This window comes from Amblyomma americanum, chromosome 10 (assembly GCF_052857255.1).
Source record: "Amblyomma americanum isolate KBUSLIRL-KWMA chromosome 10, ASM5285725v1, whole genome shotgun sequence".
Taxonomy (NCBI): Eukaryota; Metazoa; Arthropoda; class Arachnida; order Ixodida; family Ixodidae; genus Amblyomma; species Amblyomma americanum.
This window is the reverse complement of record NC_135506.1, coordinates 70,865,114-70,880,144: the sequence shown is the minus strand read 5'-3', so window position 1 is coordinate 70,880,144 and position 15,031 is coordinate 70,865,114. Positions and strand designations below refer to the sequence as shown.

The 15,031-nt window shown below is 43.2% G+C and overlaps 1 protein-coding gene across 1 annotated transcript in view; it reads left to right on the top strand.

Moving 5' to 3' along the window:
- Nucleotides 1-15,031, top strand: part of LOC144107772 (uncharacterized) — a 28,304-nt gene that overhangs the window by 12,839 nt on the left and 434 nt on the right. Inside the window, exons 3-5 of the mRNA XM_077640940.1 lie at nt 3,216-3,363; nt 5,840-5,973; nt 9,933-10,053. Coding sequence (XP_077497066.1) covers nt 3,216-3,363; nt 5,840-5,973; nt 9,933-10,053 — 403 coding nt within the window. The remainder of the gene's footprint in view (nt 1-3,215; nt 3,364-5,839; nt 5,974-9,932; nt 10,054-15,031) is intronic.

The window sequence follows — 15,031 nt, the reverse complement described above, 5'->3', positions numbered from 1 at the left end:
CAGAACCATCAGGTGTCTACTTAGAACTCGGGCAAAAGAAAGAAATAGTCAAGATTGTGTGCTCAGAAGATATGTATTAACGTTTTTTTTTTTTATCCTTGAGCTGAGAAACTGTTAGTAATAATACTCATAACCATGGCGTGCTTATTCAAGAAGTCAGGAATCTGATATGTTAACCAGTAATAGCCAGTGCTGGTACCCACAACTGCACCAACTAGAAAGGTATAGAATAGAATTGAAATATAATTATAACAATTGAAATAGTAGTACAAAGAAACTTATAACTTGAGTAAGACTAAAATAGACTTGGAACAGAATACAATTTCAAAACGTTCTGTGTTCCAATATGCGAACTACACTGTGTTACTGGCAAAGCTTCTTTCTTATAAAGCTGCCGCTTGTATGTTGCAAAATTACGTGTTCAGTGCAATACGTTCGTTCACTTATAATAAAAGTGTAGTCAATGACCGAAAAGGCAACTTGACTGTTCTCGCTCTCCGCTACAGACAACCGTAAGTGACATGCATCTTTAGTTACACAACTCGGACTGTACATGCGTTTAAGGTCGCTTGTTGAATGTGTGGAATGTGTTAAATAACTTTGTGTATTTTTTTAACTTATTCTCGCAACTCTACTATCGCATGTCTGCTAAAAAACTGAAGTCAGTAGCATGCTTCAACGCCAGTGATACTGTCTGTAAAGAAAATTATTGTGCGCGATTTGGTTGCCAGTGTGCAGAGATATGATATTACATTTTGTCCCTGTTTCAAATTCTTTGAGATGCCGGTCCGACAGCTTTGTAAAGAATTTTTTTTTCTAAATAACTCCTACAATTCTCCAATATTGCCTGCTGCAAATGCTTTCCGCGAAACTGGACCTCCAAAATTTTAAATCCATGTTCATTTAAACCGTGTTTCTTAAACATTTCTTAAAATTCCGAATTTCATCGCCACGCGGGAGCTTAAAAAAATCCTTCGTTATGTGGTGTGTTGAGCCAACATGTATGGTGCGGTCAGACGCTGTGCTCATGATATTTTCAACAGGTTACCGGATGAGATCTTTCCACGACATCTAAAGGCAATCTCAAAAATATATTGAAGAATGAATGGTGAAAAACTGTTAAAGCTTGCAGAATTTTTTATCATCATTATATCGTTGCTTTTAAGTTACTTTTGTTTGATTTAAACCAACCAATTTTTATTGCGTTCTTTTCCTTTCTGCATATGCTCATAGATAACTGTGTGTATTCCCATCATTATGTGTATCCTAAATCCTAAGCCACGGTCGCAGAACCTATCCAAAGGCTCACACTGGCCTGTATGTGGTGAAGCTCGCTTGTTGTGACTATGAAAATTACTATATTCTTCGGAATTTTTCATTGTCACGTAATTTCACTAATTTATGTACGCACGTGTTGCCTCTCAAAACAAAGCATGCAACTGCCCCGGCGAACACTCCCCTTTTAATAAAGCAAATGTAGAGAAGCTTTAGGATCTCACCACCAGGCCCATCCTGAGAGACAGAGTTGTTCGAAGAATTGCTATGGCTCTCTATCTGGAAGTTTCCACTAAAGAAAAACCTTGGGAGCAGTGCTAACCTATGGCTTGGCAAAAGCATGTGGCGCATTTCCCAGATTACGCAGTACCTTGGCTCGAAAGGTACTGCAGATAAACCTTATCTCGCTCTGATCTTCCTGCTAAAGCTGGACCTGTACGGTGTTTTCTCAGCTTAAAGCACGAAGGCATCACAGCTGTGAGAGTTCTCGGTTTTTACATTCAACTTACAGGGCTTTGCCGATTAGTGGAAACCAAGTTGGCTAAGGACTGAGAACTCCAGTACGGGATTGCGCAAAACTATCTCTTGTTCTGCCTCAAGCAGTGAGATTTTCATTTCTTTTTTGCCCTTTGAACCTTCCTTGGAAACCAACACGAAACGAGCGGCCTCTGAAGGCTCTTCGTAAACCAGAATTAGAATTGTGGCATTGCCAGCTCCCTTCGCGGCGATGTACAGCGTTGGCAAATCGCTCGCGGCTTTGGACAACAAATATTCTTCATCATTGCTTAGTTCCTGAAATAAATATGAGTCGACTATTCGAGTTAATTCTATGGCGAGAATTTTAACCCCACCTGTCGGCTTTATGGCAAGAAGGAACTATTGATAAGGCGTATCATTTGGCTAACACTTCCAAATTTGTTCTAAAGCGTGCAAAATATACAAGAAAAGATCAACAATTTCACATCACGCTTTTTGTCCGTGTAAAATAAAGCGCGTGTATTTGCGCATCTTGCCCAAAAATCAAAGTGATATCATAGATGAGCAGCCTTGATATGTATGATCTGCATTACAGATACGTGTCCAACGTTTTAAAACAAAAAATTCAAAATTGGAAAATTCTTAGATACTGCTATCGAAACATTGAATATGATGGTACATTTATGTAGTATTTAGCAAAATCTTTCTTTTAAAGTGTTTCCAACGATCACATATCAAACAGTTAAAGACTTCCTTAGAAAACCAATAGGGAAATGTTTTGATGGTAGCGAAAACGTTAAAGAAAAAATGCAAGACTGCCGTCGATTGATCTGCGGATATATTGATTGCTATAGTGAAAGATGAAACTGAAATGAAAAAAAAATTGCATTCATAAACGGTTTCCGGCTCAAAAAATGTTTTTGTCCAGAATTTTTGGCTATGAGCGTTTTCGGGACATACCACATTGCTTAGCTGAGACCAGTGTTAAGGTAGTGCAGTCACCTCATGTAGCCTGTATCATGGTTACCGGCGAAGGTGTCTGCAGTTCATAAAGGTTGGCATGGAAATGATGCCATAATCAGAAATTTGTGATGTTTCGCTCTGTTGTTATGCAGGTATGCTATATGTGTATTGGTCAATTGTGGTAATGCCAACCGAAATAGTATATTCATTACAGGTGATACGCGTGGCTTATTCCAGAGGATTATTCTTCCCATGGAACCTTATAGGTATTCAAGATCATTTGTCTTAGATGAATCAGCACACTGCGAATTGTTGTATCTGTCGAAGGATGTGAGTCTCCCGCACAGAAAGGCTAGGATTGAGGCGGAGAACCTTGTAATACACTATGATGGTAGCGGGACAGCCTCTACCCGCCCTCCAAAGGCCTTGACCAAACTTGTCGCATGATTTTGCTCTTTATGACCGCTCCTCTAACAAAAGCCCAATGTTTTCTCTCACAGGCCCCTGCATTCAGCCACGTGCCACTTGCAACGCCACAGAAGTATTCGAGTGTTACCAGCAGTTCACTTCGGAAACGCTTACTGAACTGTTCGACATCGACTCGTACATTTCCAATTCCTCCGTACCACCAAGGTTCGAAATGTGCAGGTAAAACCCCAAAATACTAGCTCTGAAACGTAGGCCGCTAACCCCATTTGAAGAAACTGGTGGCAACAGAAAGCACAAAAGAAGAAACTGGGAACGCAAAATGGCACCAAACATTTCAAAACGGCGTTTAAACAGAGTCATTTCGGAGTGGCCGAGGGAAAATAATGTAGGACTGGAACACCAGTCAATGCCAACATGAGCTCAAAAAATGTACAAGGACTCGATGTTTTTAAAAACGGCAAAACCTGTACCACCCAACTTGTGGCTGCGAAATACGTCGCGATTAGCTGTTCGAGCCCCTTCGACGCCTGGAAAAGGTTACGGACGAACTTTGAGTTCACGTTTGTTTTGTGTTTGTTTTTCATGTTCCAATATGGGCTTCCCCTCAATGCACATGTAGCGAACCCCTCCAGGACCTTTAGTAAGCCACTGAACGCCTTGCGCAGGTTGCACATACCGAGCCTGAAAAACCAATGTAAAGCATGCATTTTAAAGCCCGAATAAGCCCAGAAATTGAATTTACCCCTAGTGATCGGGCCTCAATAGATTGATTTACTAAGAGGTCGCTATTAGACCGCGTAAAATTGCATCATCTGGCAAAATAAAGCATGCATTTCGAAACACCAGTAAACCCAGAAATTTAATTACACCGTAGAAATCGGGCTTCAGTAGATTGATTTACCAAGAGGTCGCTACTAGACAACGTCAGATTACATCACCTGGCAGATGTCTATATTTGCTGGAAGTTGCAGCGTTAACTACGTGATTGCTTTTACAGCGACAGCTGTTACTCCCACATCACCGGGTTTCGCGGCGTAGTAATATGGTGTGCGCACAGAGGAGGAATGGCGCGAGGCTAGACGCACGTGAGAAGAGTGTCAGAGTTTTCGCCTCTCTCTTCGCCACTGCGGAGGGGGTTCTTCGCTTCGATGACGTCACAGTAATTGTTCAGCGCTCCCTGTTGGCCACCACCGTGAAAAAACTGCGAATGACTGTGCGGCACATCAGTTGTGTTGCGGACAGGAACCTTGATGTATCCATGGTGGTCGGTTTTCTCACAAACCGGTGGACAGGTTGGCATGACGCCACAAGATAGCGTGACCTAGGCCGCCCACCTAGGTTGATTCTCGGGTGGATTTTTCGCTCAAAATGCCGACTCCGGCGAGGACGAAATCGGATTTTCTGCAGAACTGGAGCCTCAACGCAATCGCGTTAAAACACTCCCGAAGCCTAAACTGAAAGTGACAAGGTGTGTTTTGGTTCATACAGCCTCCTCCTACAGCGTTCATACAGCGTTAAAGGCCTCGTTACGCAGAAAATCCGGCGTCGGCGTTGTAGGCGTTACGAGCGAAAAATAAGGTGGCCCAGGTGGCCACACTCCGGAGAAGCAACGTGGGTGGGACACCTCTATCACACCTATGTCACCTATGGGCAGATTGCGATGACTCCAAAAGGTCACGTGACATAGGTGCCCCATATGTCACGTGACCTTTTGGAGCCATCACAACTGCACCATAGCGCAAGGACTGGTGTGTGGACTCCCACGGAGATGAGAGTGTAAAGTTGAGAATGAGCAATTCCGCATACATGAGCATTAACTCATTAACGCTATCACGTCATATCCTCAAGACGGAGCTAAAGTGGTGGTGTTGGTGGGTGGTGGTGGGTGGTAGTGCTTTTTTTATTAAAAATAATAGTAAAAAGGAAGGAAAATATTTTTGCTAGCCACGGCATCTGCCATCGACACTGAAGCACCTGAGCTGGGGCAGCGGAAATAAAGGGTAGCAGGCAGAATGGAGAAATGAAATGAAAGGGGACAGGAAGAGAGGATAGGGGGAGAAGTAATATGTACAAACTATTTACACAAAAAGAAATGTGTCCAGGTTGTGCGCGTGATTAGTTCATTTTAGAGGAATTAAATCACACACGCGCACAGCACTGTGTTGGCTACAACTGGAGTGGGGCGTCCAGTTATTAATCGTTCAAGGTAGCACTCGCGGAGCGTTCGGTCACTGCGTGTAACTACCTGACGGAGAACAGAACCCCACACGCTGCAAAAATATGTCCGTCCGTTCGAAGCTTCGGTATGCAGGTGGCAAAATGGAAAGAGGGAAATCCCCTCTCCAATTTCAGCGCGGGAGGGGGAAGACGTAGAGTGGGTGCGACGCGACGGATAGCGGGTGGCGGATAGTGGACGAGGGGTGCGGCTTGTCACACTGTGATTGCTTGAATGGGCCGGGAGAATGGAGCGGGGGTACAGCGCGTCACACGATAACTGACCCGCTGGACCACGCCACCTACTCGCACGGCCTGACCCCGTCAACGGCAGGGGCTCATCCGGACGTGGGGAGCCCTAATTAATGCTAACGCGTACTCCACTGCGTCAATATCATTGATCATCAATAATTTGTTTAAATAGAGCTGAGTCTATTTCACGGAATGAATTTTCGTACTTGCACATATCTTTCTTATCCAGGCCTGACTGCGTGATATCGTCCTGCAAGGCGGATATCTATGAGAACTGCGTGGCAGACGTGAGCAAGTACCACTACACAGAGCTGGCCTACCGTTCTCAGCGAAACATCTTTTGTAGCCAGAAAAAACTCAAGGGTGAGTGCCCTTTTCATAACCGCACGTAACACCGTGCAATCCGTCGGCGTAAATACGATGACAGACTCCAAGGCAATACTTGTGTACCTGTGACGACAGCGTATGAGCACTTAATTAGATGCAGGACGCCGATTCACATAAGATGGTTCTTCATGCTGGTCATCGCATCAAAATTACATTACAGCTGAGAAGCAAATTCAAAACAATTTCAATTGTTTCGTGTCACGTATCAGGAATTACCCACTCGAATTTTTCCTGCAAACGTTAAGCTTGACCTTTATCCTTCCATCCATATTTCGTGGAATCTTCGACACAACTCCATGGGCCGGTCTTGTTCAATGCATAAGCTCACTTTGTAACGACTTGTTCTCTAATAGGCCTGTCGGAGCTTTTCTTGGTAACACTGTCTAGAACGCTCACTTTTTGCAAATGTAGCTTGCGAATATTTTGGGTGAGTTTTGTTATTGCTACGGCAATTTATGTTTTGTACTCCTGCGCACATTTTTTAGCGTTCTTCTTGCCAGCTTCTAAACAATGCGATTATCTGCCTTTTCTTGGACTTTTTTTCGAGTGAATGGCGATGTTTCTTTTTTTGCTTCCTCTTCCTCCTCAATGGGGATATACAAGTCCTGGAACCAACCTAGGAATATACGGTGTGTTTCATGTAAGACTTCACGCAAATTTTAAAGCTAGGCTTTTTGAGTTAGAAGAGCCCTTCTTTCCGCGTAGCATTGTCAGCGGTGCAGTACATCAGAATACAGCAAAAACGAACTAACTAGCAGGCAGGTTAAATAACACTGAATAGTTAACTTTTCACCTATTACTGTTAGGCTCTTTAATTACTCAGAGGCGTGCAGCCTGTAAGCAATATGCATATCAGTTTCTAGAAGTTCGAAAACGCGGTTATCCTCAGCGCTGTGACAAACGAATTTTGGCTGCATCGCGCCAAAATACATGCACTTTCGAGAAGCTTGCAGGCAAAGAAACCTTTCCAGTGCACATAACTCGTCGAAATAGCCAACATTTGTGCGGCCACAGACACAAGGGTAAACATCCTTTCAAAATTCTAAAAACTGATATTGATATTACCGCATGCGCCTACACGCCTCTCAGTAATTAAGAAGCCTAATTGTAATCGTTAAAAACTAACTATTCAATCTGAATAATAAACTCTGCTAGTTATCACATCTTAACATGTATTTTGATGTACTACACCGCTGACAATGCTATGCCGAAAAAGCGGTTTTCTAATTCAAAAAATTGTTTTTAATGATTGCTTAAAGTATTAGCTGTAGCACCCTGTATGTGAACCTCCCTTATCAGAAAGATCCCATAAATTCGCAGTGTGTTATGGGTATACGCTTTGCGAACAGATGCTGAGCAAGCCTAAATACTACTTGCTCCCTAGCAGGCTATAAGAGATGATTATTCCCAAATCCAGCTTTAACACAAAGACGAGTGTTTGTCATCCAAACATCCTTGGGAGTGAAAGTCATCCTGCACTGTTAGTAGTATATTGCTTAGAACCTCAAAAATGGAAAATAGAGCAAAGTGAAAGATCAGTTTCTTTCCCTTAAATTCTTAGTCTTGAGTGTGGCTTTCGCTACAGTCCTAACTTGACTGTGGTGAAAGCTGGCGCGAACCCTGAATTCGCACTTCACTGACGCGCTACGCGCGCTTGCCTCTTTCCGGTGTTTTTTGGCAACGTGAAGCTGAACTGTTCCCACGACCAGCCAATAGTGTGTCGTCTTAAGGTCGTTTACAGGTAATTTACCTGCAAATCTGTAATATTCAAACTGATGCGGCGAGCGGCACAAGTGGTCACTAGACAGTTTTAGCTGTGCGTACGCAAGTGCTTGCGTACGCAAAGCGCTACGGCGCTGCGTGCGTTATGCTGTCCGCTCCGAAGTATAGTTTTAGCTGACCGAGCGGTAGCGTCATCTAGTGACAAGACGTCAAAGCACATCAACGCTCGGTTGAAGAAAATTTCATCCGTAATTACTGATAACTAGTGCGAGTGCATTGGGAGCCTTTTTTATTCCAAGAAAAAAAACTATGCAAACCGAAGAAAATGTAAGAACTGGCTAAAAGCTAGAAAACTGCTTCGCCAGGTGTCGTTGCTGTATCAGGGCCTGTAGAGATACAGCGGGGGCTTAGACAAGGATGTCCTCTATCCCCTTTGTTGTTCATGTTGTACCTGCAAGGGTTGGAGGCCAAGCTAGAGGGGAGCGGGCTAGGCTTCAACCTATCTTTTTCCAAGCAAGGGGAATGGATTAAACAGACATTACCGGGACTAATATAAGCCGACGATATAGTGATAATGGCTGACAACAAGGAATACCTGCAGAAGTTGTTAGACATATGCAGTACAGAGGGAGATAGATTAGGCTTCAAGTATAGTAAGGAAAAATCTGCAGTCATGATATTTAATGAAGAGGGCGGCGAGCATAGAATACAGGAGTTCGTGCTAAAAGTAGTGAATGAGTACAAGTATCTTGGGGTGTGGATAAATAACAGTGCTGAGTATCTGACAGAGCATGAAAAATATGTAATGAATAAAGCTAGTAGGATTGCAGCTGTCATGAAAAATAGGGCACTGTAGAATTACAATGGGTATGAAGTGGTAAGAGGGATCTGGAAAGGGGTGATGGTCCCTAGCCTGACCTTCGGTAATGCGGTCCTGTGTATGAGGCCAGAGGTTCAAGCAAGGCTGGAAATTAAACAACGGGGAGTAGGGAGATTAGCTTTGGGAGCACATGGCAATACACCAAATCAGGGGGTACAGGGTGATATGAGATGGGCGTCTTTCGAGAGCAGAGAGGCTAGCAGTAAGATAGCATTTGAGGAACGATTGAGAAAGATGGAGGAAAAGCAGTGGGCTACGAAAGTTTTCAAATACCTGTATATAAAGAATGTTGACACGAAATGGAGAAAGCGAACTAGAAAATTGACAAGCAAATATCTGGACGGCAGTAAGGGGGCAAATGAGCAATTATCGGTTAAGAAAAAGGTTATAGAAACAGAGAGCTCTGTGGAAAACAGGGATGCTGACCAAATCAGCACTGGGAACATACCGGACCTTTAAACAGGAAATTGTCAAAGAAAATATCTATGATAACTGTAGGGGAAGCTCTTTGTTATTTGAGGCCAGGACTGGAGTTTTGCGGACTAAGATGTATAGAGTCAGGTACCATGAGATAGACACTTTGTGCATTGCGTGCGGAGAGGAGGATGAAACGGCTGAACAATTGATACTTTTCTGTAAAGGGCTTCACCCTACAGTGGAAAGCAGCGGGGCTGACTTACCCAAGGCATTGGGGTTTAGGGATAGTGAAGGGAAAGTGGATTTTAAGAGATTAGAAGTAACCAAGCGAAGGTTATCCGATTGGTGGCTAAAAGCAAGACAGGGGTAAAATTTCACAAGGCATGACTAGGTGGCTTGAGCCACCGCCCGATGTAAAGGGTTCAGCCGTATCCATCCATCCATCCATCCATCCATCCACACTGCATTCAGTTAGGCCTAGGAGCTTGAAAATCGCCAAATTATCTGAAAAACAGGGGCTAGTTATCACTTATACTGCTTTGTGTGGGCAAGAGTAGGCGAAATAAAAGCGAACCGCTACCATTCGAGCGAGCTATTGCGTCGGAGAATCCAGCGGTGACATGTATTTATTCCGAAGCGGGCGACCAGGGCGCCGCCATCTTGTCAACGTTTGCGTACGCAAGCCACGCCAGCGCCGCAACGCAAAGTCCGCTGGCTAGCGTACGCACGCAAGACGCAGGGCTTGCGCTTGCGTTCTGCGCATGCGCACTACCGTCCCTGCAAACTCCTTGCGTACGCTAAGCCGTTAGGTACCCACAGCTAAAACTGTCTACTGAAATTTTCTGTCGTGGGGCTACGTTTAGCCCTGTGCTTGTTCTGTGGGTAGCAGTCTCGCAGTTACCCTTCGTCTTCGCAGAGTACCTGACGGAGTACAAATGCCTCGAACAAGATGAACGGCAGACCACCTGTCTGCGTCAAACTGCGAAGAACGGCAGTGCTGGCGACGGACTTGACTCAAATCACTCGTCCCTCTGTTCGTGAGTATAACGACCCTCGGTCAATGACGACACCACTTCAAAGCTGCGCCACATCGTGGGATATATGTTCGGAGTGGGGGATTCTAGAATGTTTAGCTCGTCGTTACACTGCGCCAACACCGCTACCATTTCTGCCGCGAGCCAGCAAGGGGTGTTAACTCCCTCTAGCGCAGTTTTTTTGCGGGAGCGGACACTACAGCGATGGTGTCGAAAAATTACCGTAAACCGTGACGATTTCTTCAGCGCTATTCTGACGACATCCAACTCACACAATTTGCGTAAGGAACGAAGGCTCGAAGCACAGTTTGAGAAAACAGGCTATAAATGAATCCTGTTTTTAATAGAGTGATGATGTCCAGAAGTACTCGAGTGTGCCTCGTTCGGTTACAACCCCTAGTTGTAACCGGGACTTCGTGGGTTACAACTAGGAGTTAGTGGTTTCGGTTTTTATTTTTTGAAACTTCGCCAGTCTTGTTTCGGCGTTTATTTCAAAACGTAATTCTCGTTTGTTTGTTTTTTTTTGTCGACAAATGAATTACTTTTTTCGGTGATCTTATGTGGCAATCCTTCGTGGTCAGAAGACATTTCAAGTCTCTCTCGGCACTTTTGTCAGCATTAACAGTTTATTTACCAGTAGCTAACTAGTAACCAACTAGCACAGCTCCAAGTACTAAGCAGTACTTGTAGTTGTTCTTGTACAAGGAATTGCTTTCACCATTAAAAAAGTAACGCAAGTCAAATGAGATAGCCGTGGGGAAAAAGCGCAAGTGGAACTTTTAAGCACTACGTATGTTATTGTTGGGTTGTCCCACTGGGTTGAGCGAGAGGTATCACATGGTCTGCGTGTGTATACGGAAGCGTTGGAACAACCGCCGCTCAATCCTCGCAGTAGCCATAACATACATTTTCGCGAAGCCATGGATCGTTTTGTGCCACTGCCCTTCATGCAACTGATAAACCTATTTAACCAAATAACTGCTCTAAGCGGATGATGATAGTTAACAAACACTGCTTAGACAGCAAGTGGCGAGGGGGTGGTGTTTCTCGGTCTGCGTAGGCATGTAAGCAAGCGGGGAAATACCTCAAATCGCACAATCGCACAGTTATGGGCTGCTTTTCAAACAATAGCACCATGGCGTCACTCCCCTGGCTTCCCTAGTTAGTCAATTAAAGGAGTGTAACTCGTACTCAGCATCCAGGCAGCTGTGCCTTCCATGTCAAGGATACTGACCTTTATTGGTTGCAACTGAATTTCGAAAACTTAATTCGGTGCACCTTTCTTCGCGTTTTTTCGGTTTAAACCTTAAAGTACAACCTTCAGTCACAATCAGTCCTTTAGCGGGCTACATGATCTTCATCTGTGCTTCCCTTACCTGTTTGTGCACCGTACAAGGTGCTCTGGTAGTTCTTATCTGTAGAGAACTGCACTGTTACGGCAGAAATTAGGACTGTCTAAATCTTTTAGAGCGTCTAGCTACCTGCCAAAGACGAAATCCGACGTTACGCAGCCCAGTGACGACCGTTACGCACTTTGCTATCTAAATACACACACACACACACACACACACACACACACACACACACACACACACACACACACACACACACACACACACACACACACACACACACACACACACACACACACACACACACACACACATATATATATATATAGATTTAAGAGAAGTGGGCACTTCTACAAAGACACTTTTATTTATCAACGTTTCGACCGCGCACCGCGGTCGAAACGTTGATAAATAAAAGTGTCTTTGTAGAAGTGCCCACTTCTCTTAAATCTTTATTCTGCGGAGCCAACGCAACCTATATATATATATATATATATATATATATATATATATATATATATATATATATTTCCGGTATACGGTATGCACCCGGTCAGCAGGGCTCAATTTCCCTTGAAAAAAAAGTTTTTTTTTTCGAACAGCTCCTTGTATGAGAAAGGATGTTAAAACTTTTTCAGTGAAAGTAGTTACTAAGAATTCTTTTATAAGATGATCCACGCAGGATACATAAGCAACAGGAGGATATCAGTTCACTTTTCCAAATAATCTTTTTATCAGCAAACATTTCCAGGTTTACTCAGATACCAAGCGCGAATTGTGCTTTGTAGCTGTTCCCTACGCCCATGTAATGTCATATTTTCTGCTTTGTCTTGTATATTTTTTTCTGTGTTTGTAATAATTGTGCATGTAAACCTTTGTATCTATTTGTAAAGATATGCGAAAATCAATCGCATGGGTGTTCTTTTCGTCTTTTTTTTTCGTTTTTCTCTTTCAATAACCATGGTTTCATAAGAATGTGTAACGTTCCTTGCCTCTCCGGTTTTTATTTCGCTTTTATATGATCACGTGATTACTGTACTTGTTACCCCCCCTTATGTAATGCCCAACCCGGGGCCCTTAAGGGATAATAAATGATGATGATGATGATGATGATGATGATGATGATGATGATGATGATGATGATGATGATGATGATGATGATGATGATGATGATGATGATGATGATGATGATGAAAGTGTGCAACCAGCGCTTGAAATGTTTATCCACGCATAGCGCATGTATCACAAAATTCTTTACTAGGTCAAAACTGGAAATTTCGTGTCATATAAGGCGATACTGAGAAAAAATGCAACGCAAACTCCTCACCTAGCATAAGTTTCATACAGAGCCCTCTTTGCGTGCACAAAGCATTTAGTTTTAGTGCGCTGGAAGAGAGAATGTTAATGCATGTAGAGAACGGCAAAAACATTAAGAAGCTTTTATACAGCTCATTGTTTGAGAAGGAATGTTACAACAGTTCTTGTCAAAGCTGTTACTATAAATTTCTCACGTAATAAGAAATGAACATCACTCCGGTAGTTCTGAATGAAAATGCTGAGTGTAAAAGCGCAAGAAACAAGGACACAGAATGAGACAACACGAGCGCTCACTTCCAACTGATTTTATTACATGCACGAAACAGAATTTTATACTCTTGATAATGTCTGCAAGGCATTACCACATAGTGGTAAAAGATAGATAAGTCATCGAGCGTCACACTTGAACGATAAAAGATAGGACATCTCTTCTTGTGAGAGCAGAATTGACGGAGCACTCACGCAGTCATCGCCAGCTCGCGCTATCACCAACGCCTCAATAATTTTGCGCTTTTACGTTCAGCATGGAAAACCAACTCGCGCAGACGCGGCCATTATTTAATGAAAATGTTGACCACCAAATACGAATTCACATCCGTAAGGAGTTATAAGACCAGAAACGAGTTTCAGAGCTTTCCCTGGAACTCAGTTGGTTTTTACTAAACCATTCAGTGCCCGGCATCCACGCACGGGCATAACCGATAGCCTTCATAAAGTTTTGCCCGTTGATGAAGCGTACACCTGTGTACTCAGATACTGAAGAATTTTCATCTATTCCAAAATCTCCAGGATGTCTCTTAGAAAACCTTCCTTCAGGAAAGGCCTACCGCAGCACCGAATGCACAGGAGGACACAGTTAGCGGAACCACGTTTCGTTTTCTTCAGGACTTCATTACAAGTCTCTTTTTTTTCGGTAAAAACGAATTCCTACCAGCGAAAATGACTGAGACTGAAGTGCCACGGAGCGAAAATCAATGACCGATCAATTTTTATTTTGGCTGCTTTCGTTCTTTCTGCCAAGCCCTCAAATGCAGCGTATTTAATTTCGACCAGTCTCGAATATTGCCTTCTTTCCGCCATTTCTTTTCTCGGCCACTCGCAAAGTTTCTCCTCATACATTATTGCGCTCTGATGTCAGCTGGTTCAGCTTACTCGAGCACCTTAAATTCCTCGTCTTGCATGCTACATTTGACGACATTTGCGAGTTTCCACCAATAAGAAAAATACATGAGACACGCAGTGCATTAAAAATGCAAGCTAATATTGGTCCGTTAAGTCTACTTACAGTGGATGCTTTGTTAATTCCAACATAACCTGACCCCTTGGGCTCGTAAACCACGGATGTAATAAAGTGTTCCCCTTTAATCCTAGCTCCGCTACCTAAAGGAGCCCGCTTACGTGTGCGCCCGCGTGGACAACGGCATGAAAGTAATATAGTACAGCTGCCGACTACATGCTTTCAAATTTTCCTTTTCCCCCGCACGATACACGACTGGAACTGTTTGCCGGATTCAGTCGTCACTGCGCCTTTTCCGTCTTTTTTGACATTACTACATGGCCACATTTTTAGACCTTGACATAACTGAATTGTTGCATTCTTTCCAGTTTTATTATTACCTATCTACTTTGTACGTTGTGTTCTGTCCATCATCACTGTTATCATTGATGTTCTTCAGTGTTTATATTCCATTTGCATAATGTACGCATTTTGTAAAGTACACCGAATGTCTTTACATTCCATCATATTTCATGCATTTCCCCTACAATAATTGCCCCGCCGCGGTGGATCAGTGGTTAGGGCGCTCGGCTACTGATCCGGAGTTCCCGGGTTCGAACCCGACCGCGGCGGCTGCGTTTTTATGGAGGAAAAACGCTAAGGCGCCCGTGTGCTGTGCGATGTCAGTGCACGTTAAAGATCCCCAGGTGGTCGAAATTATTCCGGAGCCCTCCACTACGGCACCTCTCTCTTCCTTTCTTCTTCCACTCCCTCCTTTATCCCTTCCCTTGCGGCGCGGTTCAGGTGTCCAAAGATATATGACACAGATATTGCGCCATTTCCTTTCCCCCAAAACCAATTATTATTATTATTATTATTATTATTATTATTATTATTATTATTATTATTATTATTATTATTATTATTATTATTATTATTATTATTATTATTATTATTATCAATTATTATCCCCTACAATAATGCCCAGCAGGGAGTCTTAGGAACCTGTATAAATAAATAAATAAATAAATAAATAAATAAATAAATAAATAAAAACGTGAGTTATCTTTGTGAGTTGTCGGATTATTGGTTTCGA